The 27178-nt window shown below is 42.5% G+C and overlaps 1 protein-coding gene across 11 annotated transcripts in view; it reads left to right on the forward strand.

The window, feature by feature from the left end:
- DMD (dystrophin) overlaps nucleotides 1-27178 on the forward strand; it is a 1873751-nt gene that overhangs the window by 641549 nt on the left and 1205024 nt on the right. For all 11 annotated transcript variants that reach the window (XM_075265063.1, XM_075265067.1, XM_075265060.1 and 8 more), the window contains one exon: nucleotides 25854-26042. In XM_075265063.1, coding sequence (XP_075121164.1) covers nucleotides 25854-26042 — 189 coding nt within the window. The remainder of the gene's footprint in view (nucleotides 1-25853; nucleotides 26043-27178) is intronic.

Here is a 27178-nt window from a genome sequence, read left to right on the forward strand (position 1 = left end):
CCAATTCATGGTGGAGGGAGCCTCTAAACAGCCAAGTTTGGACCAATTCATGGTGAAGGGAGCCTCTAAAAACCCGTTTGGACCAATTCATGGTGGAGGGAGCCTCTAACCAGCCCAGTTTGGGCAAATTCATGGTGGAGGGAGCCTCTAAACAGCCCAGTTTGGGCAAATTCATGGTGGAGGGAGCCTCTAACCAGCCCAGTTTGGACCAATTCATGGTGGAGGGAGCCTCTAACCAGCCCAGTTTGGGCAAATTCATGGTGGAGGGAGCCTCTAAACAGCCCAGTTTGGGCAAATTCATGGTGGAGGGAGCCTCTAACCAGCCCAGTTTGGACCAATTAATGGTGGAGGGAGCCTCTAAACAGCCAAGTTTTGGGAAATTCATGGTGGAGGGAGCCTCTAACCAGCCCAGTTTGGACCAATTAATGGTGGAGGGAGCCTCTAACCACCCCAGTTTGGACCAATTCATGGTGGAGGGAGCCTCTAAACAGCCAAGTTTGGACCAATTCATGGTGGAGGGAGCCTCTAAAAACCCCAGTTTGGACCAATTCATGGTGGAGGGAGCCTCTAACCAGCCCAGTTTGGGCAAATTCATGGTGGAGGGAGCCTCTAAACAGCCCAGTTTGGGCAAATTCATGGTGGAGGGAGCCTCTAACCAGCCCAGTTTGGGCAAATTCATGGTGAAGGGAGCCTCTAACCAGCCCAGTTTGGACCAATTCATGGTGGAGGGAGCCTCTAACCAGCCCAGTTTGGACCAATTCATGGTGGAGGGAGGCTCTAACCAGCCCAGTTTGGACCAATTCATGGTGGAGGGAGCCTCTAAACAGCCCAGTTTGGGCAAATTCATGGTGGAGGGAGCCTCTAAAAAACCCAGTTTGGACCAATTCATGGTGGAGGGAGCCTCTAATTAGCCCAGTTTGGACCAATTAATTGTGGAGGGAGCCTCTAACCAGCCCAGTTTGGACCAATTAATGGTGGAGGGAGCCTCTAACCTGCCCAGTTTGGACCAATTAATGGTGGAGGGAGCCTCTAACCACCCCAGTTTGGACCAATTCATGGTGGAGGGAGCCTCTAACCAGCCCAGTTTGGACCAATTCATGGTGGAGGGAGCCTCTAACCAGCCCAGTTTGGACCAATTCATGGTGGAGGGAGCCTCTAAAAAACCCAGTTTGGACCAATTCATGGTGGAGGGAGCCTCTAAACAGCCCAGTTTGGGCAAATTCATGGTGGAAGGAGCCTCTAACCAGCCCAGTTTGGACCAATTCATGGTGGAGGGAGCCTCTAACCAGCCCAGTTTGGGCAAATTCATGGTGGAGGGAGCCTCTAAACAGCCAAGTTTGGACCAATTCATGGTGAAGGGAGCCTCTAAAAACCCGTTTGGACCAATTCATGGTGGAGGGAGCCTCTAACCAGCCCAGTTTGGGCAAATTCATGGTGGAGGGAGCCTCTAAACAGCCCAGTTTGGGCAAATTCATGGTGGAGGGAGCCTCTAACCAGCCCAGTTTGGACCAATTCATGGTGGAGGGAGCCTCTAACCAGCCCAGTTTGGACCAATTCATGGTGGAGGGAGCCTCTAACCAGCCCAGTTTGGACCAATTCATGGTGGAGGGAGCCTCTAAACAGCCCAGTTTGGGCAAATTCATGGTGGAGGGAGCCTCTAAAAAACCCAGTTTGGACCAATTCATGGTGGAGGGAGCCTCTAATTAGCCCAGTTTGGACCAATTAATTGTGGAGGGAGCCTCTAACCAGCCCAGTTTGGACCAATTAATGGTGGAGGGAGCCTCTAACCTGCCCAGTTTGGACCAATTAATGGTGGAGGGAGCCTCTAACCACCCCAGTTTGGACCAATTCATGGTGGAGGGAGCCTCTAACCAGCCCAGTTTGGACCAATTCATGGTGGAGGGAGCCTCTAACCAGCCCAGTTTGGACCAATTCATGGTGGAGGGAGCCTCTAAAAAACCCAGTTTGGACCAATTCATGGTGGAGGGAGCCTCTAAACAGCCCAGTTTGGGCAAATTCATGGTGGAAGGAGCCTCTAACCAGCAGAGTTGTGGGAAAGCAGGGTGGAGGGAGCCTCTAACCAGCAGAGTTGGTGGAAATCAGGGTGGAGGGAGCCTCTAACCAGCAGAGTTGGGGGAAATCATGTTGGAGGGAGCCTAGTATTAGCAGAATTGTGCAACGCTTATGGTGGATGAGTATGAGGATGCGGAGGAATTGGAGAGGTTGAGTACAGACATGGAGTTTCATGTTGGGGTGCTTTACACAGGTGGGCACAAAAATGAAGGCTCTATCCAGTGGTGGTTCATTTTTATCAAAGTGAGCCGGTCGGCACTCTCAGCTGACAGACGGGTGCGCTTGTCAGTGATGATGCCACCGGCTGCACTGAACACCCTCTCAGATAGGACGCTGGCGGCAGGACAGGACAGCACCTCCAAGGCATATAGGGCAAGTTCAAGCCACAGGTCCAACTTCGACACCCAATACGTGTAGGGCGCAGAGGGGTCGGAGAGGACAGGGCTGTGGTCGGAAAGGTATTCCCGCAACATGCGCCTATACTTCTCACGCCTGGTGACACTAGGACCCTCCGTGGCGGCACTTTGGCGAGGGGGTGCCATCAAGGTGTCCCAGACCTTAGACAGTGTGCCCCTCGTTTGTGTGGACCGGTGAGAACTTGGTTGCCTACTGGAGGAACTGCCCTCCCTGCCGCCAACGTCACATGCTGGAAACATCTCCATCATATTCTGCACCAATTGCCTGTGGCAAGCATTGATGCGATTGGCCCTCCCCTCTACCGGAATAAAAGACGAGATGTTGTTTTTATACCGGGGGTCAAGGATAGCAAAGATCCAGTACTGGTTGTCCTCCATGATTTTGACAATACGCTTGTCGGTTGTAAAGCACCCCAACATGAACTCAGCCATGTCTGCCACAGTGTTAGTTGGCATGACTCCTCTGGCCCCACCGGAAAGTTCAATCTCCATTTCCTCCTCATCCTCCATGTCTACCCATCCGCGCTGCAACAATGGGACGATTCGAAGTTGCCCGGAAGCCTCCTGTATCACCATCACATCATCGGACAACTCTTCTTCCTCCTCCTCCTCCTCCTCCTCCTCCATTAAACGCAGTGAAGCGGACAGATGTGTGGACCTACTCTCCAGCTGTGACGGATCGGATGCTATTCCTAACTCCTCTGTGTGATCTGAGTTATCCCTGATGTCAATCAGGGATTCTCTCAGAACACACAAGAGCGGGATTGTAAGGCTCACCATCGCATCCTCAGAGCTCACCCTCCTTGTGGACTCCTCAAAGACCCGTAGGATGTCACAAAGGTCTCTCATCCATGGCCACTCATGGATGTGAAACTGAGGCAGCTGACTTTGTGGCACCCTAGGGTTTTGTAGCTGGTATTCCATCAAAGGTCTCTGCTGCTCAACCACTCTATTCAACATCTGAAACGTTGAGTTCCAGCGTGTGGGGACGTCGCACAAAAGCCGGTGTTGTGGCACATGCAGGCGTTGCTGGAGAGATTTTAAGCTAGCAGCGGCTACTGTCGACTTGCGAAAGTGGGCGCACATGCGCCGCACTTTCACCAGTAGCTCTGGAACATTGGGGTAGCTCTTTAGGAAACGTTGCACCACTAGGTTGAAGACGTGGGCCAGGCATGGAACATGTTGGAGTCCGGCAAGCTCCAGAGCTGCTACCAGGTTCCGGCCGTTATCACAAACGACCATGCCTGGGCCCAGGTGCAGCGGCTCAAACCATATTGCCGTCTCATCGAGGAGGGCATCCCTCACCTCGGAGGCAGTGTGCTGTCTGTCCCCCAAGCTGATCAGCTTCAGCACAGCCTGCTGACGTCTACCAACGCCAGTGCTGCAACGTTTCCAACTCGTAGCTGGGGTCAATCTAACAGCGGAGGAGGAGGCGGTGGCGGAGGAGGAGGCGGTGGCGGAGGAGGAGGCGGTAGAGGAGGAGGAGGAGGGGGGTGTTCTTCTCGTGTCCCTGCCAGGAATGTTAGGCGGGGAGACGAGGTACACCGGGCCAGTTTGGGAAGCAGTCCCAGCCTCAACTACATTCACCCAGTGTGCCGTCAGTGAAATGTAGCGTCCCTGTCCGCATGCACTTGTCCACGCGTCGGTGGTCAAGTGGACCTTTGTGCAAAGCGCGGAACTAAGGGCCCGCCTGATGTTGAGTGACACGTGCTGGTGCAAGGCGGGGACGGCACACCGGGAGAAGTAGTGACGGCTAGGGACGGCATAGCGAGGTGCCGCAGTTGCCATCAGGTCCAGGAAGGCAGGAGTTTCAACAAGCCGGAACGCCAACATCTCCTGGGCCAGCAGTTTAGCGATGTTGGCGTTCAAGGCTTGCGCGTGTGGGTGGTTAGCAGTGTATTTCTGCCGCCGCTCCAATGTCTGAGAGATGGTGGGTTGTTGTAAAGAAACGCCTGATGGTGCCTTTGATGGTGCAGGAGAAGGAGATAAGACAGGACCAGGGGAGGATGAGGTAGAAGTCAACAAAGTGGCGGAGGCAGATGAAGTGGTGTCCTGGCTCGTCCTCTGGAGTGCATCGCCAGCACAGTCAGCAGTGGCAGTGGCAGAGGCAGAGGCAGTGGCAGAGGCAGTGGCAGTGGCGTGAACGGCAGGCGGCCTTTGTCCTGCCGTTGCTGCCTGCCACTGATTCCAGTGCTTGGATTCCAAATGACGGCGCATTGAAGTGGTGGACAGGTTGCTCTTCTCAGAGCCCCTAATCAATTTCGAGAGGCAAATTGTGCAGACAACACTATATCTGTCCTCGGCGCATTCCTTGAAAAAACTCCACACCTTCGAGAAACGTGCCCTCGAGGTGGGAGTTTTTCGGGGCTGGGTACGAACTGGAACATCTTGGGAGATTCCGGGTGTGGCCTGGCTTCGCCTAAGCTGCTGACCTCTGCCTCTGCCTCTAGCTACCCTTTTTGGTGCTGCACCTGCCTCAACATCCACACTACTTTCCCCGCTTGACATCCCCCCTGTCCAGGTCGGGTCAGTGTCCTCATCATCCACCACTTCCTCTTCCAACTCCTGTCTCATCTCCTCCTCCCGCACAATGCGCCGGTCAACTGGATGCCCTGACGGCAACTGCGTCACATCATCGTCGATGAGGGTGGGTTGCTGGTCATCCACCACCAAATCGAACGGAGATGGAGGAGACTCTAGTGTTTGAGCATCTGGACACAGATGCTCCTCTGTTAGGTTCGTGGAATCGTGACGTGGAGAGGCAGGTTGAGGGACAATGAAAGGAGCGGAGAACAGCTCTGGGGAGCAGGGACAGTTTGGGTTATTGTTCTGTAAAGCTTCGGAATTTTGGGAGGAAGGAAGACAAGACTGTTGGGTAATAGGAGGAGAGGAGGCAGAGTCTGACTGGCTGCTGGACAATGTGCTGTAAGCGTTCTCTGACAGCCATTGCAAGACCTGTTCCTGGTTCTCGGGCCTACTAAGGTTTGTACCCTGCAGTTTAGTTAATGTGGCAAGCAACCCTGGCACTGTGGAGTGGTGCAATGCTTGCTGCCCCACAGGAGTAGGCACGGGACGCCCTGTGGCTTCACTGCTACCTTGCTCCCCAGAACCATTCCCCCGACCTCGCCCACGGCCTCGTCCACGTCCCTTTCCGGGAGCCTTGCGCATTTTGAATTCCTAGTTAGAAATTGGCACTGTATACCAGTAGTAAAAATTGTGGGTGCACGTAACCCCAATATATTCTTTGAATTACCAGTCAGACACTGGCACTATATGGCAGTAGCAAGAAATGAGGGTATTTGTATTCCCAATATATTCTTTGAATTCCCAGTCAGACAATGGCACTGTATACCAGTAGTAAAAATTGTGGGTGCACGTAACCCCAATATATTCTTTGAATTCCCAGTCAGAAACTGGCACTATATGGCAGTAGCAAGAAATGAGGGTATTTATAACCCCAATATATTCTTTGAATTCCCAGTCAGACAATGGCACTGTATACCAGTAGTAAAAATTGTGGGTGCACGTAACCCCAATATATTCTTTGAATTCCCAGTCAGAAACTGGCACTATATGGCAGTAGCAAGAAATGAGGGTATTTGTATTCCCAATATACTCTTTGAATTCCCAGTCAGACAATGGCACTGTATACCAGTAGTAAAAATTGTGGGTGCACGTAACCCCAATATATTCTTTGAATTACCAGTCAGAAACTGGCACTATATGGCAGTAGCAAGAAATGAGGGTATTTGTATTCCCAATATACTCTTTGAATTCCCAGTCAGACAATGGCACTGTATACCAGTAGTAAAAATTGTGGGTGCACGTAACCCCAATATATTCTTTGAATTACCAGTCAGAAACTGGCACTATATGGCAGTAGCAAGAAATGAGGGTATTTATAACCCCAATATATTCTTTGAATTCCCAGTCAGACAATGGCACTGTATACCAGTAGTAAAAATTGGGGGTGCACGTAACCCCAATATATTCTTTGAATTCCCAGTCAGAAACTGGCACTATATGGCAGTAGCAAGAAATGAGGGTATTTGTATTCCCAATATACTCTTTGAATTCCCAGTCAGACAATGGCACTGTATACCAGTAGTAAAAATTGTGGGTGCACGTAACCCCAATATATTCTTTGAATTACCAGTCAGAAACTGGCACTATATGGCAGTAGCAAGAAATGAGGGTATTTATAACCCCAATATATTCTTTGAATTCCCAGTCAGACAATGGCACTGTATACCAGTAGTAAAAATTGTGGGTGCACGTAACCCCAATATATTCTTTGAATTCCCAGTCAGAAACTGGCACTATATGGCAGTAGCAAGAAATGAGGGTATTTGTATTCCCAATATACTCTTTGAATTCCCAGTCAGACAATGGCACTGTATACCAGTAGTAAAAATTGTGGGTGCACGTAACCCCAATATATTCTTTGAATTCCCAGTCAGAAACTGGCACTATATGGCAGTAGCAAGAAATGAGGGTATTTATAACCCCAATATATTCTTTGAATTCCCAGTCAGACAATGGCACTGTATACCAGTAGTAAAAATTGTGGGTGCACGTAACCCCAATATATTCTTTGAATTCCCAGTCAGAAACTGGCACTATATGGCAGTAGCAAGAAATGAGGGTATTTGTATTCCCAATATACTCTTTGAATTCCCAGTCAGACAATGGCACTGTATACCAGTAGTAAAAATTGTGGGTGCACGTAACCCCAATATATTCTTTGAATTACCAGTCAGAAACTGGCACTATATGGCAGTAGCAAGAAATGAGGGTATTTGTATTCCCAATATACTCTTTGAATTCCCAGTCAGACAATGGCACTGTATACCAGTAGTAAAAATTGTGGGTGCACGTAACCCCAATATATTCTTTGAATTACCAGTCAGAAACTGGCACTATATGGCAGTAGCAAGAAATGAGGGTATTTGTATTCCCAATATACTCTTTGAATTCCCAGTCAGACAATGGCACTGTATACCAGTAGTAAAAATTGTGGGTGCACGTAACCCCAATATATTCTTTGAATTACCAGTCAGAAACTGGCACTATATGGCAGTAGCAAGAAATGAGGGTATTTGTATTCCCAATATACTCTTTGAATTCCCAGTCAGACAATGGCACTGTATACCAGTAGTAAAAATTGTGGGTGCACGTAACCCCAATATATTCTTTGAATTACCAGTCAGAAACTGGCACTATATGGCAGTAGCAAGAAATGAGGGTATTTATAACCCCAATATATTCTTTGAATTCCCAGTCAGACAATGGCACTGTATACCAGTAGTAAAAATTGTGGGTGCACGTAACCCCAATATATTCTTTGAATTCCCAGTCAGAAACTGGCACTATATGGCAGTAGCAAGAAATGAGGGTATTTGTATTCCCAATATACTCTTTGAATTCCCAGTCAGACAATGGCACTGTATACCAGTAGTAAAAATTGTGGGTGCACGTAACCCCAATATATTCTTTGAATTCCCAGTCAGAAACTGGCACTATATGGCAGTAGCAAGAAATGAGGGTATTTATAACCCCAATATATTCTTTGAATTCCCAGTCAGACAATGGCACTGTATACCAGTAGTAAAAATTGTGGGTGCACGTAACCCCAATATATTCTTTGAATTCCCAGTCAGAAACTGGCACTATATGGCAGTAGCAAGAAATGAGGGTATTTGTATTCCCAATATACTCTTTGAATTCCCAGTCAGACAATGGCACTGTATACCAGTAGTAAAAATTGTGGGTGCACGTAACCCCAATATATTCTTTGAATTACCAGTCAGAAACTGGCACTATATGGCAGTAGCAAGAAATGAGGGTATTTGTATTCCCAATATACTCTTTGAATTCCCAGTCAGACAATGGCACTGTATACCAGTAGTAAAAATTGTGGGTGCACGTAACCCCAATATATTCTTTGAATTACCAGTCAGAAACTGGCACTATATGGCAGTAGCAAGAAATGAGGGTATTTGTATTCCCAATATACTCTTTGAATTCCCAGTCAGACAATGGCACTGTATACCAGTAGTAAAAATTGTGGGTGCACGTAACCCCAATATATTCTTTGAATTACCAGTCAGAAACTGGCACTATATGGCAGTAGCAAGAAATGAGGGTATTTATAACCCCAATATATTCTTTGAATTCCCAGTCAGACAATGGCACTGTATACCAGTAGTAAAAATTGGGGGTGCACGTAACCCCAATATATTCTTTGAATTCCCAGTCAGAAACTGGCACTATATGGCAGTAGCAAGAAATGAGGGTATTTGTATTCCCAATATACTCTTTGAATTCCCAGTCAGACAATGGCACTGTATACCAGTAGTAAAAATTGTGGGTGCACGTAACCCCAATATATTCTTTGAATTACCAGTCAGAAACTGGCACTATATGGCAGTAGCAAGAAATGAGGGTATTTATAACCCCAATATATTCTTTGAATTCCCAGTCAGACAATGGCACTGTATACCAGTAGTAAAAATTGGGGGTGCACGTAACCCCAATATATTCTTTGAATTCCCAGTCAGAAACTGGCACTATATGGCAGTAGCAAGAAATGAGGGTATTTGTATTCCCAATATACTCTTTGAATTCCCAGTCAGACAATGGCACTGTATACCAGTAGTAAAAATTGTGGGTGCACGTAACCCCAATATATTCTTTGAATTACCAGTCAGAAACTGGCACTATATGGCAGTAGCAAGAAATGAGGGTATTTATAACCCCAATATATTCTTTGAATTTCCAGTCAGACAATGGCACTGTATACCAGTAGTAAAAATTGTGGGTGCACGTAACCCCAATATATTCTTTGAATTCCCAGTCAGAAACTGGCACTATATGGCAGTAGCAAGAAATGAGGGTATTTGTATTCCCAATATACTCTTTGAATTCCCAGTCAGACAATGGCACTGTATACCAGTAGTAAAAATTGTGGGTGCACGTAACCCCAATATATTCTTTGAATTACCAGTCAGAAACTGGCACTATATGGCAGTAGCAAGAAATGAGGGTATTTGTATTCCCAATATACTCTTTGAATTCCCAGTCAGACAATGGCACTGTATACCAGTAGTAAAAATTGTGGGTGCACGTAACCCCAATATATTCTTTGAATTACCAGTCAGAAACTGGCACTATATGGCAGTAGCAAGAAATGAGGGTATTTGTATTCCCAATATACTCTTTGAATTCCCAGTCAGACAATGGCACTGTATACCAGTAGTAAAAATTGTGGGTGCACGTAACCCCAATATATTCTTTGAATTACCAGTCAGACACTGGCACTATATGGCAGTAGCAAGAAATGAGGGTATTTGTATTCCCAATATATTCTTTGAATTCCCAGTCAGACAATGGCACTGTATACCAGTAGTAAAAATTGTGGGTGCACGTAACCCCAATATATTCTTTGAATTCCCAGTCAGAAACTGGCACTATATGGCAGTAGCAAGAAATGAGGGTATTTGTATTCCCAATATACTCTTTGAATTCCCAGTCAGACAATGGCACTGTATACCAGTAGTAAAAATTGTGGGTGCACGTAACCCCAATATATTCTTTGAATTACCAGTCAGAAACTGGCACTATATGGCAGTAGCAAGAAATGAGGGTATTTGTATTCCCAATATATTCTTTGAATTCCCAGTCAGACAATGGCACTGTATACCAGTAGTAAAAATTGTGGGTGTATATAGCCCCAATTCTATTGCTAGGGGACTTGCAGGGTATTTCTGGGGTGAAGGTGGGGGGGCACACCGTTGGAACGGGTATCGGGGTATATATCGGGTATACGGGAATACACTGACAGTGTATTCCATTCAGGATCCTGGGAAAGCTGGGTTGCGGCGATTGAGCCCGTCAGTGCCACGTTACACTGACAAGCTTCTCCCTGAAATTTAGCTCTTACAAGAGCTGTTGGTTGTCTTCTCCTTCCTATCCTAGCCTGTCCCTGCCTACCCAGAATCTAAGCCCTAGCTAGCTGGACGGAAACCTCCGTCCCCGGTGAATTGCAAGCTCAGAATGACGCGAAGCTGGGCGGCGCTGTTCTTTTAAATTAGAGGTCACATGTTTTCGGCAGCCAATGGGTTTTGCCTACTTTTTTCAACGTCACCGGTGTCGTAGTTCCTGTCCCACCTACCCTGCGCTGTTATTGGAGCAAAAAAGGCGCCAGGGAAGGTGGGAGGGGAATCGAGTAATGGCGCACTTTACCACGCGGTGTTCGATTCGATTCGAACATGCCGAACAGCCTAATATCCGATCGAACATGAGTTCGATAGAACACTGTTCGCTCATCTCTAAGTATAAACCAAAGAATTCTGTAGTAAATTTTGATCTCTAGCATTAGTTATTCAAAGTGGACCTGTCACCTCTTATAACATACTAGCAATAGGACCTGGCTTCGCACGAGTATATTACATTTTTTGTTTGTGTAGTGGCCCCATAAGAATTGTCCAATTTTGCAGTGGTGTATTTTGTATATCGTTTTTATGTGTCCATAAGCGTCATGTGATTATGTGTATCTCATTTTGGATATCAGTGAAAAACCTGTGATCGGTTGTAATGGAGTAAAGCTGTTTGAATGAGACCTTGTATAACAGTGTCATCCACAGTGCCCTGCCTCTTTAAAGCTGACATACAGCATTGAAGAAAAATGGCAGCGTGGCTATGAAAACCTGGAGTAAAACTCTATTGTGTGGTGCAGAGTGTGTGCTGAGACACATATCTAATCATATGGCTTGTGGTACTGTGTGCAGAGGCACGTATCTAATCCTCCCTGTGTAGTATTGTGTTAAGAGGCGCGTATCTAATCCTCTGGCATGTGGAACTGTGTGCACATGCATAGTTACATAGTTACATAGTAGATGAGGTTGGATAAAGACATTAGTCCATCAAGTCCAACCTATAACCCTACAATCCCTATAGTGTTGATCCAGGGGAAGGCAAAAACCCCATGAGGCTCATGCCAATTCCCCTATTTCAGGGGAAAAAAATCCTTCCCGACTCCAAATATGGCAGTCAGTATAAAAACCCTGGATCAACGTGTCCTTAAAATCTAGAGTCCATAACCTGTTATATTTTTCTCTTCAAGAAAGGCATCCAGGACCTCTTTGAACTTGTTTAATGAATCCACCATCACCACTTCCTGGGGCAGAGAGTTCCAGAGCCTCGCTGTTCTTACTGTGAAGAATCCCCTTCTATGTTTCTGGTGAAACTTTCTCTCCTCCAGACGTTAGAGGATGTCCTCTTGTCACTGTCACTGGCCTAGGAGTAAAAATATCCTTAGAAAGTTCTTTGTATTGTCCCTTCATGTATTTGTACATTGTTATTAGCTCTCCCCGTAGACGTCTTTTCTCTAAGCTGAATAAGCCCAATTCCCCTAATCATTTTGGTTGCCCATATCTTTGCACTTTTGCACTTTGCACTTTTTCAAGTTTACTTATGTCTTTCTTGTACATCAGGGCCCAAAATTGCGCACAATATTCTAAGTGTGGCCGTACCAGTGATTTGTATAGAGGCATAACTATGTCCTTGTCATGAGAATCTATATCTCTTTTGATGCATCCCATAATTGTATTTGCCTTGGCAGCAGCTGCCTGACACTGGTCATTAAAGGTAAGCTTGCTGTCCACCAAAATCCCTAAGTCTTTTTCATTGGCAGTCTTACCCAGTAATTTACTATTAAGTACATAGTCATACATTTTACTACGTCGACCAAAGTGCATTACCTTACATTTGTCAACATTAAACTTCATTTGCCAAGTCTCCGCCCATGCTTCCAGTTTTCTTAGATCCCCTTGTAATATTCTACTATCCTCCTCATTATTAATTACCCTACAAAGTTTAGTATCATCTGCAAATATGGACACTCTGCTTTGTAAACCCTCTACTAGATCATTAATAAAGATATTAAACAAGAGAGGACCTAATACTGACCCCTGCGGCACCCCACTGGTGACTGAGACCCAGTCTGAATATTTACCATTAACAAGTACCCTCTGTTTCCTATCAGTGAGCCAGTTGCAAACCCAAATGCATATGTTTTCCCCCAGTCCCAACATTCTCATTTTGCATACCAACCGTTTATGTGTAACAGTGTCAAAAGCCTTTGAAAAGTCCAGGTACACCACGTTACCCATGTCCAGTCTTGAACTTACCTCCTCATAGAAGCTGATCAGATTAGTCTGACAGGACCGATTCCTCATAAACCCATGCTGATTGGGTGTTATAAGATTATTTACATTGAGATACTTCAGGATAGCATCTCTTAGAAAACCCTCAAATATCTTTCCCACCACAGAAGTTAAACTTACTGGCCTATAGTTTCCAGGTTCACTTTTACACCCCTTTTTGAAAATTGGCACCAGATTTGCTATTCGCCAATCCTGTGGAAAAGACCCAGTCATTACTGAATCCTTAAATATTAGATACAAGGGTCTATCTATAACCATGCTTAATTCCCTCAGAACTCGGGTGTGTATTCCATCTGGACCAGGCGATTTGTCTATTTTAGTGTTTTGCAGGCGGCGCCATACTTCTTCCTTGGTTAATCAGGTGACATTCAATTGAGAGTTAACATTACCCCTAATCATGTTGTTGGCCAATGGATTTTCTTGTGTAAACACTGTAGAGAAGAAGGCATTACTTGTGCTTTTTATACTTGTGCTTTTTCCTCATCCTGATCCACCATTACACCCAGATTATTTTTGAGAGTGCCCACATTGTCAGTTTTTATTCTCTTATTATTTATGCAATTGAAGAATAATTTTGTATTACTTTTGGGGAATTGTAATACATAGGCCAGTAAAATCCCCTTAGGGAGTAATGTAAATCGTATTTTAATATAATATGGTGTATCAAACTTTAAAGAAGAAATATATAGTAAAAAATTTTCTGCTATGTTACCTTACACAGAAAAAACGATAAATGTATTATTGCTCTAGGGTGTCTTTACTGTCCATTCCCCTTCACTCCACAACTGCCGTGAGGATTTTTGGTGGCTAGGTGGTCTCACATGCACTCTGCCACTTCAATGGATGTCTATGGGGTTGATCAAGGCGCTGAGCTGTTTGAATATGACGTCTACTGAGACATGACAGAAGATGTTTTAGTGTGCATTTCTCCTTTAAAAACCCAGTGTGAACAAGCACTTAAAACAGTATTAAAACATAAGACTTTGGCTTGCACTTTAAAGTATAAAAATGGCTGTTTTATTATGTGATATAGAAGCAAAGCATTTTGCGGATAGTGCAACTGAAATATGTGTCTGAGAATTTTAGTAGTGTAGTAAGTGAGTATAAATCACTCAAATCACTCTGGACTTGATATACTGCATAATATTTCACCAAAAAGCTAGAAAAAGTGGTGAAGTTATCAGCCAGCAAAGTAGCAAAGCAATTTCAATAAAGTTTTTTGTTTCTTCTCTAAGAAAAAGAAAATGTTTAAAAGGACATTTTCTCTGCAGGATGTTTCCGTTTAGTTTGCAGAAATCTATTTCAGTTGCTGAAACAAAATTTGGATTTCATCAACAATGTATTCAGTGCCGCTGAGCCATTTAATACTACACGAAATGTGTCTCAGAAAGGCAAGTGCTAAACAGACTAAAGGCAGCTAATTCCCCCCAAACACTGGCAAACAATACATCTATTACATTTCCAAAAATCATTCTGACATTAACTCAATCAACTAAATGTTATTTCTTTCATCGTACGAGGCAGTATTATAGCTACATGTTGTAAGGAACCAAAATAGGACACTCATGGAGGTTCTTACGGAGTTATCATAGGCCTTCTATTACATATTTCTTTAATAGGATTTGTTACAGAGGGAATAACTGTAATAGTGAATATGAATGAGGTTGCCTGGAGAGCAATCTACTAACCTAAAGTTTACTTCATGGGGTGTGAGAAAAGGCTTGAACTTTGAATCCAGAGTGTGGTGTATACAAAGCTGTCTCTCTACTGACTGAGCAACAGGCTCCATTAATTTACTAAACATAGACTCCATTTATGTAATACACTTTATTAAATGATGCTCACAAAACCATCATTTACAAAAAGGATGGGCACAACTCTGAAGATTTGTTTTGTTTGTTGTTCGGATGAATCAATGCACAGATTCAGTCTGAACTTGTTCGGCTATAACCGGATGTGAAATTATTATACTCTTGGGTCTCTTCAAACCCCAGAGTATATTAGGTATAGGCCAAGGGAGTTGTAAAAAATAATTAAGTAGCATGTGGCTACTTAACTGTTGCAGATGCTGGTAGTTGCATGCAGACTGATAAGAATTCAGCCTAAAGCCTTTTTTTTTTTTAAGGTATCGCTTCCTAGATTGTTTCCCTTAAAAGCACTAAAATATTATATTTTGAAACAGTTATATATATTAGAGATAAGCAAGTAGTTAAATATTTGATATTTGTTTCAAGTAGACCCATGTCCAGAGGCACAGGACAGCTGCTTCACAGAAGCCAGGCCAGAGCCAGCAAGGCCCAAGTGGTTCCCTGTACTAGCCACTCACCCAAAAGTCACCCATCGAGGCCATGTCCCTCGATGGTGTGTAGGTTTTTCAACATATGCGCAGAGGACAAACTGAGTGCAATTTTCACACTGTGCAACTCATAACTCAATAGGGGCTCTGAGAAAAGCAACCTGACCACCTCAGCAAGCACTGGGCTCAATGCCGACACTGACTTTTCCACTGTTTCCAGTGCTGGCACTGCAGTCCAGATCACCAACCAGGAAACCTCCACATCTTCCTCTGCCTCTGTCACTTTGAAGACTTCACCCTCATCCTCCCCTTTTCCTGACTCTGCTCCTTTTGACTGCACCATCATGCGCCTCTTCCCAGCAAATCTTCATCTCCCAGGCATTTGATCGCAGGCAGAAGTACAGCATAACCCACCCACATGCCCAAGCCTTAAACGGGCACATCTCAAAACTGCTGGCCCTGGAGATGTTGGTGTTTCTGCTTGTGGAGACTCAGGCCTGACGGCAGCTGTGGCACCTCGCTATGCTGCCCCTAGCCATCACTACTTCTCTTGGTGTGCCATCCCCGCCTTGCACCAGCACATGTCCCATAACATCTGGCGGGCCCTGAGTTCCGCACATTGCTCTAAGGTCCACTTAACCACTGATGCCAGGACAAGCGCATGCGGACAGGGACGCTGCATCTCTGTAATGACAGGCTGGATGAATGTAGTGGAGGCTGCGACCAGGTTACAAACTGGGGCAGCCTATCTCCTATCCCCCCGCAAGATTCCTGGCAGGGGTTCTGACAAAGCCTCCTCCTTGGCCGTAACATTGACCCCAGCTGCGAGCTGGAAACACTGCAGCACTGGCGTGGGGAGACGTCAGCAGGTTGTGCTGAAGCTTATCAGCTTGTGCGACAGAAAACACACTGCCCCCAAGGTGAGGGATGACATCCTAGAGGAGACAGCAATGTGGTTTTCACCGATGCACCTGGGCCCAGGCATGGTCGTGCGTGATAATGGCTGGAACCTGGCAGCAGCTCTGGAGCTTGCCAGACTCAAAACACTTTCCATGCCTGGCCCAAGCTTGCAAGTTGGTGGTTCAAAGGTTTTTAAAAATCTACCCCAATGTGCCTGAGCTACTGGTGAAAGTGTGCCGTTTGTGCGCTCACTTTCGTAAGTCTACATTTGCCGCCGCTAGCCTGAAAACCCTCCAGCAACACCTATATCTGCCTAAACACATGCGACATCACCACACGCTGGAACTCAACATACCATATGTGTGAGCAGCAGAGATCTTTGATGGAGTACCATCTCCAAAACCCAAGGGTTCCTCAAAGTCCTGAAAGTCAGCTCCCTCAGTTTCTGCATCATGAGTAGCCATGGATGGCAGACTTATGTGAGATACTACGCATCTTTGAGGAGTCCATCAAAAGGGTCAGCTTTGACGATGCATTAGCGAGTGTAACCATCTCGCTCCTCTGTGTGATGCAAGAATCCCTCCTCACAATTAGGGATAACACATTGCACACTGAAGAGTCCGGAATAAGCAGACCCATCACAGCTAGATATTCAGAGCGCACTCCTGTCAGCTTCTCAGTGTTGAATGATGGAGGAAGATGAAGAGGATGAAGTGGCAAATGATGTCACTCACACACACACGAGGCTAGCGGGGTAGTGCAGTGCGTCCCATTGCTTCAGCGCGGATGAGGCAAAGGGGAGGAGGAAATTGAGAGTGACCCTTCCGGTAGGGGCAGCGAAATCATGCCAAGTAACACTGTGGCACACATGGCTGACTTCATGTTGGGCTGCTTTTCCAGTGATAAACGCATTGTACACATCATGGAGAGGAACCAATACTGAATTTTTGCAATCCTCGATCCCCAGTATAAAAATAACATCTCCTCTTTCATTCTGGTAGAGGGGAGGACCAATCGCATAAATGTATTGCCACAAGCAACTGGTGCAGAATATGATGGAAATGTTTGCATCAACCCTCGCTAGCGCCAAAGAGGAGAGTTCCTCCCCCTTGGTGTGATGTGAGCCTTACACCAGCAGTTTTTAAATTTTTGCCCCTTGGTGTGATTTCAGACTTGCACCAGCAGATATACGGTAGTAAACGCCATATATACCGGATAGCAGTATACAGGAATGAGTGAGTTCACAAACTGATGTATATACAGTCCTATGAAAAAGTTTGGGCACCCCTATTAATCTTAATCATTTTTAGTTCTAAATATTTTGGTGTTTGCAACAGCCATTTCAGTTTGATATATCTAATAACTGATGGACACAGTAATATTTCAGGATTGAAATGAGGTTTATTGTACTAACAGAAAATGCGCAATATGCATTAAACCAAAATTTGACCGGTGCAAAAATATGGGCACCTCAACAGAAAAGTGACATTAATATTTAGTACATCCTCCTTTTGCAAAGATAACAGCCTCTAGTCGCTTCCTGTAGCTTTTAATCAGTTCCTGGATCCTGGATGAAGGTATTTTGGACCATTTCTTTCTACAAAACAATTCAAGTTCAGTTAAGTTTGATGGTCGCCGAACATGGACAGCCCGCTCTCAAATGATCTGAAAACAAAGATTGTTCAACATAGTTGTTCAGGGGAAGGATACAAAACGTTGTCTCAGAGATTTAACCTGTCAGTTTCCACTGTGAGGAACATAGTAAGGAAATGGAAGACCACAGGGACAGTTCTTGTTAAGCCCAGAAGTGGCAGGCCAAGAAAAATATCAGAAAGGCAGAGAAGAAGAATGGTGAGAAGAGTCAAGGACAATCCACAGACCACCTCCAAAGAGCTGCAGCATCATCTTGCTGCAGATGGTGTCACTGTGCATCGGTCAACTATACAGCGCACTTTGCACAAATAGAAGCTGTATGGGAGAGTGATGAGAAAGAAGCCGTTTCTGCACGTACGCCACAAATAGAGTTGCCTGAGGTATGAAAAAGCACATTTGGACAAGGCAGCTTCATTTTGGAAACAAAAATTGAGTTGTTTGGTTATAAAAAAAGGCGTTATGCATGGCGTCCAAAAAGAAACAGCATTCCAAGAAAAACACTTGCTACCCACTGTAAAATTTGGTGGAGGTTCCATCATGCTTTGGGGCTGTGTGGCCAATGCCGGCACCGGGAATCTTGTTAAAGTTGAGAGTCGCATGGATTCCACTCAGTATCAGCAGATTCTTGAGAATAATGTTCAAGAATCAGTGACGAAGTTGAAGGTACGCCGGGGATGGATATTTCAGCAAGACAATGATCCAAAACACCGCTCCAAATCCTCAGGCATTCATGCAGAGGAACAATTACAATGTTCTGGAATGGCCATCCCAGTCCCCAGACCTGAATATCATTGAACATCTGTGGGATGATTTGAAGCGGGCTGTCCATGCTCGGCGACCATCTAACTTAACTGAACTTGAATTGTTTGTCCAAAATACCTTCATCCAGGATCCAGGAACTGATTAAAAGCTACAGGAAGCGACTAGAGGCTGTTATCTTTGCAAAAGGAGGATGTACTAAATATTAATGTCACTTTTCTGTTGAGGTGCCCATACTTTTGCACCGGTCAAATTTTGGTTTAATGCATATTGCACATTTTCTGTTAGTACAATAAACCTCATTTCAATCCTGAAATATTACTGTGTCCATCAGTTATTAGATATATCAAACTGAAATGGCTGCTGCAAATACCAAAATATTTAGAACTAAAAATGATTAAGATTAATAGGGGTGCCCAAACTTTTTCATAGGACTGTAAATGTTTTGGTTTTTTTGTATACACAGAGGGTAGATATATTGAGCGTTTCCACTGCCATATATACCGGATGACAGTATACAGCTTTCTTCTCACCCAAATGGCACAGGTACAATATGAGTGAACAAAAACACTTGTATACATTAGTTTGTTTGAAGTATATACGGAGGGTATATAGAGATAAGACTTGTATACATCAGTTTGTGTAAAGTATACATGGAGGGTAGATAGGTATGGCGTTTATCTACTACCGTATATAGCGGATGCAAGGACAACTGCTAGCTTCTCACCCTTATGGGACACATATGAAGTGTATACCAGTGATAGAGAATTGGAGCCCTAAAAAGGTCTTTTTATCAAAATTTGCTGCAGGATGAGTGTATATACTAGTGGTATATACAGTCCTATGAAAAAGTTTGGGCACCCCTATTAATCTTAATCATTTTTAGTTCTAAATATTTTGGTATTTGCAACAGCCATTTCAGTTTGATATATCTAATAACTGATGGACACAGTAATATTTCAGGATTGAAATGAGGTTTATTGTACTAACAGAAAATGTGCAATATGCATTAAACCAAAATTTGACCGGTGCAAAAGTATGGGCACCTCAACAGAAAAGTGACATTAATATTTAGTACATCCTCCTTTTGCAAAGATAACAGCCTCTAGTCGCTTCCTGTAGCTTTTAATCAGTTCCTGGATCCTGGATAAAGGTATTTTGGACAAACAATTCAAGTTCAGTTAAGTTAGATGGTCGCCGAGCATGGACAGCCCGCTTCAAATCATCCCACAGATGTTCAATGATATTCAGGTCTGGGGACTGGGATGGCCATTCCAGAACATTGTAATTGTTCCTCTGCATGAATGCCTGAGGATTTGGAGCGGTGTTTTGGATCATTGTCTTGCTGAAATATCCATCCCCGGCGTAACTTCAACTTCGTCACTGATTCTTGAACATTATTCTCAAGAATCTGCTGATACTGAGTGGAATCCATGCGACTCTCAACTTTAACAAGATTCCCGATGCCGGCATTGGCCACACAGCCCCAAAGCATGATGGAACCTCCACCAAATTTTACAGTGGGTAGCATGTGTTTTTCTTGGAATGCTGTTTCTTTTTGGACGCCATGCATAACGCCTTTTTTTATAACCAAACAACTCAATTTTTGTTTCCAAAATGAAGCTGCCTTGTCCAAATGTGCTTTTTCATACCTCAGGCAACTCTATTTGTGGTGTACGTGCAGAAACGGCTTCTTTCTCATCACTCTCCCATACAGCTTCTATTTGTGCAAAGTGCGCTGTATAGTTGACCGATGCACAGTGACACCATCTGCAGCAAGATGATGCTGCAGCTCTTTGGAGGTGGTCTGTGGATTGTCCTTGACTGTTCTCACCATTCTTCTTCTCTGCCTTTCTGATATTTTTCTTGGCCTGCCACTTCTGGGCTTAACAAGAACTGTCCCTGTGGTCTTCCATTTCCTTACTATGTTCCTCACAGTGGAAACTGACAGGTTAAATCTCTGAGACAACGTTTTGTATCCTTCCCCTGAACAACTATGTTGAACAATCTTTGTTTTCAGATCATTTGAGAGCGGGCTGTCCATGTTCGGCGACCATCAAACTTAACTGAACTTGAATTGTTTTGTAGAAAGAAATGGTCCAAAATACCTTCATCCAGGATCCAGGAACTGATTAAAAGCTACAGGAAGCGACTAGAGGCTGTTATCTTTGCAAAAGGAGGATGTACTAAATATTAATGTCACTTTTCTGTTGAGGTGCCCATATTTTTGCACCGGTCAAATTTTGGTTTAATGCATATTGCGCATTTTCTGTTAGTACAATAAACCTCATTTCAATCCTGAAATATTACTGTGTCCATCAGTTATTAGATATATCAAACTGAAATGGCTGTTGCAAACACCAAAATATTTAGAACTAAAAATGATTAAGATTAATAGGGGTGCCCAAACTTTTTCATAGGACTGTTTACACTCATCAAGCAGTGTACCTCTGAGAATGTTTCCTGCCTGCCTAGCACAAGCTAATCCTTCTCTAGCCCTCAGTATTGTCTCTATCTATCTAACAGCAAGCTGCAAATGACACGAACATGGCTGCCACTATTCTTATAAATCCGAAGTCACCTGATTTAGCCAGCCAATGACTTTTTCCCATTTTTTTTACCATGCCTACGTTTTCCTGCTTCCTGTCCCACATTCCCTGCACTTTTATTGGTGCAAAAAAAGCACCAGGGAAGGGATACAAATTTTTACTGCGTTTACCGTGTGGTATTCGATCGAAATCGAATATGTTGAGTACCATAATATTTGATTGAATACCTACTCGATCAAACGGTATTCGCTCATCTTTAATACATATATATATATATTACTTAGATGTATTAGAACATTATTTGGGACCTGTGTGATTGGAAAAGTGAAAATCTTTCAGGTCACATATAATTTGGTCCAACTACCTCCAGATATAAAAGTACAGTATCCTTTAAAATATTAAATGAAAGACATTCAACGTGTTCATTTTATTGCAATACAATTGGGTCCAGTACATACCGCAATCTTTCTAAAGCTACAAGGTTGCTGGGATGAAGATCATGTCCCCTATTAATAGCCATGTATTCAGAATACACTTATTTTAATTCAATCAAAAGGGCATTTATAATAAAGCGATTCATCTTCCTTTCTTCAAATTCACTATTTTATCAGTGTATCTTTTTCCATAATGTGAATGTCATCTACTATTCTAGCAGCTTATTAAAACCATCACGCAGTACAGCACAGTGCTTTGTTTTTGACATTTTTACTATTATTTTTGAGTAACTGTAACTGATAGACTTCCATTTACATTATTGTTTAGTTTCTATTTAAAAATATATATATTTTATTACATTTCTCAGTAATAAAAGTGAAATAGTAAGATTGTCATTAGCCATATGCTACATGTTTGTCCTTCAGCAGCAAAGTCTAATTTATTTTTATTTACTGGGTGATATAAAGTAAGTATTCACACCTAACTGCCTTCGTATACATGCCATCTGCCCACAAAACATGGAGATTTTAATTTTTGACAGATTTATTTTGAAATGTTTGGCATGAAAATGTAAATTAATATATAAGAAAGTAATAGAGGTCACTGATAAAACCAGTCATCATGGCTTATTTGTTTATCTTTTAATAATCGGAATGGCTAATTAATTAATACATACAGCGACAGCATTCGGTTTGATGAGTCTTGTTGGTACTTACAATGGCTGCAATCACAATATGGGGAAGACTTGGAATATTAAGGTTATGATACTAAGGTTATACAATTTTCCAAACTGTGATGTATATTGGGGCATCTTGTTTGATAACACATTTTTCTCACTCTTTTGACGAGTGGACATTGACTTTACAAAAAATTGAAGTGACTTTTAAAGGGACTGGCTTAATTTGACAAAGTGTATCAAGTTCTAAAATTTTGGGCCAAAGTTAGCCAGGTATTAGATAAACTTAGAAATAGCATTAACTACCATTAGCTACTCTAAGAAATCTACCACATTTTCAGACTATGTCTAAGTTCACATTGTCTACTAGTAAACCATTGTCTTTTTTTGTGGTAGTTTTTGGTGCAGTTTCTTTTAACTTTATTCATCCACTCTAGGCTTTAGCTCATAAAACTACATTAACATTTTTTAGAAAATAAACTTGTGTAATTCCTGCTCTAGGAGTCGGGCACATGTTAGGCTAAGGCCCCACGTAGCGGAAAAAAGCGTTGTTTGAAAAACCGTGACGGCAACGCAATGCGTTTTTTCCCTCAACACTTTTCACAGAAAGTTCATACAGGTTTCTTCTGAAGACGCTCTGCTTCAGTTATATCTATGAGGATACCGCCTGCATTCCCTTAGATATAATTGACATACTGCGATTTCCAAAACTATGGCCGGTTTTGAAAATGCAGTGTACCCGCTGCATGTATTTAAAGTGGGGATGGGATTCGCTAGAATCAAATCCACTCTGCTGTGAGGATAAAACACAGAATCTTTTTCCGTGTTTATGACTCATGGGGTCCTGGCCTTAAGGCCTTATTTAGTGCAGGTTTTAAGGCCAACACCATCTGTGGATCACAAAGGGTGAGGACTTTACCCTCTTTTCGATACAATTCCAGTTTAGGATTCAAAACTGCAAAAATTCGAAACACTTCCTCACTCTATAGATGGAATCCCACATAGGCCTGGCCCCCACATGGCGACACAGTGACAAAAACCGTGACATTTTACAGTCTCTGCAGAGTGGATGGGGTTCTAGTAAATGTCATCTATACTGGGTGGAAAAATATTGTTGCAGTTTTGGAAATCGGTGCATATCAATTTTACCTACGGAAACACTGGTGATTTCCCAATAGATGTAATTAAGGAAGAAAGCAGGAAACCTCTGCAGACTTCCTATGAAAAGGGCTGCAGGAAAAACTGATCTGTTGCCACCGTGATTTTCCCTGCATCATTTTGTTTTCGCAGCTGCCCGCTGCATGAAGCCTTGGTTTTAGGGGGATTTATATTGCATTTTCTATTTTATACACTAGTCTGGATAATGCAAATCTGACTGTTTTATGACAAAATGCAGGCCTTGTCATAAATCATGTGCATCTTCCGTTGAACATTGATCCTACAATGAAATGTACACCAGCTCATAGCTGGCATAGATTACAGGCATCATTTATACCAGAAAACTGGCATAAATAATTATCATTTTATGGAGGAAAGGTAAATATAAGGGAAGCACTCATGCCTGTAGTGTTATTTAGAATACAACATTTATATATGATTATCATGTACATACGATCTTACATGAAATTATATATAATTCTATGAGTTTGGAACAATTCATAATTTACTGTAAATGATGCTTGGTAGCAGAACATACCGCCCTATCTATTTATCCTAATGGTTTTCTAGTTCTCATCACATTGTTAAGAGGGGCTGATATTGAAGATACACAGGAAAACATGGTAAATACATAATGTCCCTACCTCCTACTACAACAATTATAAATGCTCTGTGGAGTGTATCTGATTTCTTTTATAAACTCTTAGCTTTACCCTGAGAAGCGTAACTTCTGTAATGGGAATTAGTCTTTGATAGCTGATATGTAGCTTAATTAAAAGTCAAGCAAAGCATAACCATGGTATCTGCATTGGAAGGAGACCTAGGGTTCTTAATTAGAAATGTGCTTGTCTTTTCTAAAATAATCATTGAAAACCAAAATGTGGTTCTATTTTTTGTGAACATTTCAATTTTTAATTGCTAAGCTGACATAATAACTAGTTTAGTTTCCAAAGCATGTTTCCTAGTGATTTCACCTCCCAGTTATCTGCTAGCACACCTGCTAAAGATATAAGTTCAATGTGGGAATTAGGCAACTACACAACAAGTACTGAACTTATTTGATTGTATGTTTTATTTTAATATATCTAGAATTAGAAATGTAAAGTTTTTCAGGGTTAACCCCTTAAGGACGCAGGGTAGTTTTGCACGTTAATGTTCGGCGACTGTTTTCATATTTTCCTTCCCTGCCTTTCAAAATTCAGATTTTTTTTTACATTTTTCTGTTGACATAGTTAAGTAAGGGCTTAAGTTGTACTTTCATTTGGCAGCATTTTGGTTGTGATTAGCTTTTATTAACTTTTTTGAGGGTGCTTGTAACACCCCCCCCCCCCCCTTCCAAACACACACACACACACACACACACAATTCTATCATTATTTTTTGCATTTTGTTATTACAGCATTCACTCTGCATTAAAAATGACATGGTAAATTTGCCTGGCAGGTTATTAAGATTATGGTGATACTATATTTATAGCTATGAGTAAGGGGCTTGGAATGGACGCCCTGAAATGCGTAAGCTGAATTTTACTGTTTCACTTCATGGATCCTTGTTGATGTAAACTATTATGGAATTTTATATGCGTAATTAAAAGTTACAATTTATATTATTTCACATGGGCTGAGCGGTGATATCTCCTATTGGTTCACTACTATGTATAGCGGTTAGGGAACCAGGCTTTCCCCAACTGCCACCTCCAGCTGGCCACGGGCCCCGTACCTTGTCAGGCCCGGTTGTGGTCGCACTCCATGTGACCACAATCGTTACGCCCCTGCGTTTAATATTAAAACTGATCTTGTTAAAGATGGACAACAAGCCAAAGGAGGTGCACTTGATTTTTACTTGATTTCATCGTATAAATAGCCCGTGCTTATGAATAAGTTGTGCTTACAGCGTCAATCTTAGGGTTACAGCGTGCTTAACATGTTAAGTGTCAAGTTAACACTAGTATTGTAAGAGCAACAATATCTTAATAGAGTCGTGCACTTTCAGTAACCACTTCTCCAAAAAACTGCCCTTCTCCCCATGCACTACCAATATACAGTAAATGCAAACTGTTGACAACAGCCACCAAGTTGAAAAGTAGTAAGAATAGCAAACAGTCCTTATATTTTAACATGATTCTGAGCTCACAGAACAGACATGTTATCTCATTGTCTAACATAGAGAGGCATTTTAAGCGGAATTTATGCTGAAGTTTTTGGAGAAGGACTTGCAACAGTATTCAAATGTGTTATTAAAGACATTGATCATTCATAGGCTTTCAGATTTTTTTTCCTGTGCACTGAAAATGCCTCTTCTCTTGCAATGATGAATGCCACATTTACCAGTTATTAGAGGAATAGAAGTAACATCAAATAAAAGATGGATTTAAGTATATCCGTGTTTATCAAGCACAACTTATTTTGCCTGTCTCCAGGTTCTCAATTCAAATCCATTACCTGCATAACATACACATAAATCCCCAAGGGGAAAAGCAATATCAGATAATGCAGACAAAAAAAGTATTTTTATTAAACAATTCTTCACTTTTCAACACTGTGTAGAAAGTCCAGTAAAATGTTTCCGTTTTCTTCAGTTGAGATTGTTAGAAACAATGTTAGAAAATAAAGATTGTAAATGTACAGATATTGTAAAGAAAAAAAACAAAAACAAAGAAAGAGAAACTATGTATATATTTTTTTTTATTATTTTCAAATGTTTTTCCTTTAGAAAATGGAAGGTATGGATGATAGACCATTTGGCAAATTAGAAATGGAACAGAGAATGGGTCTAGAAAGTTATCAGTCATCACTGGAACAAGTGCTTACTTGGCTTCTGTCAGCAGAAGATATGTTACAATGTCAAGAGCCAATATCTTACAATGTAGAAGAAGTAAAAGACCAATTTCATTCTCATGAGGTAAGTTGGTGTAAACTCTAGCAAGTTTCCTAACAGTTTTATCCTTTTATATATTATATTAAAAATACTAATAATAAAATCAAAGAGAAAAATGTTCATTTTTATAAATTTGAAAGTTAATCCTAACTTAGAATTGACTTAATTAAAAAAATATATATATTTTATATATATCACATGACCGCCCCAGGCACATTTTCTAATGATCCAGCAATGTTTCCATTCCACATTTGCAGAAACGAAGCACAACCAATACTCCCTTCCCCCGTCCCCCTCATGCTTACCCATCTTCATTCTTCTGGCATAAAGCGGAACTTCCTCCGCTTCTGTCATGCCTGTGCAATAGCGTTTTATTGTACAGTCGCTGGCAGAAGCAGAGAGCACATACTATGCATGTACAAGAAGTCCACAGAAGAAAATGATGCTGGGATCCAAGAAAATGATCTCCAGGACAGGGAAGACAGGTAAGTATGGTTTGGGAAGGGGAATTGGGACTGAGTTAAATAGGTAGGTAGATAGATAGGACTAGTAGTCCATGGGCTTCCTAGTGAAACAGGCAGGGGATGTGAGAGAGGGAGTGAGAAGCAGGTAAAAAAATGCAGAAGATAGCAGGAGCTCCCAGAAACACCCAGAAATCACTCAAAATAATGATAAAGGTATTTCGGTGCAATTATTAACCCATTAATAGCACTAAAATAATGTTAAACAAAATAAATAAATTTTGCCTGGAAAACCCCTTTAAAATAATATAATGTCACTTAACCGCAACATAACTTATGGCAAGCAAAGTCTAGGATATTATTCAAAGTTATGTATCATATACTGTGTATACAGTGCCTACAAGTAGTATTCAAACCCCTGCAGATTTAGCAGGTTTACACATTCGGAATTAACTTGGCATTGTGACATTTGGACTGTAGATCAGCCTGGAAGTGTGAAATGCACTGCAGCAAAAAAGAATGTTATTTCTTTGTTTCATTTTTTTTTTAAATTGTGAAAAGTTTATTCAGAGGGTCATTTATTATTCAACCCCTCAAACCACCAGAATTCTGTTTGGTTCCCCTAAAGTATTAAGAAGTAGTTCAGGCACAAAGAACAATGAGATTCACATGTTTGGATTAATTATCTCTTTTTCCAGC

This window comes from Leptodactylus fuscus, chromosome 2, assembly GCF_031893055.1.
Source record: "Leptodactylus fuscus isolate aLepFus1 chromosome 2, aLepFus1.hap2, whole genome shotgun sequence".
NCBI lineage: Eukaryota > Metazoa > Chordata > Amphibia > Anura > Leptodactylidae > Leptodactylus > Leptodactylus fuscus.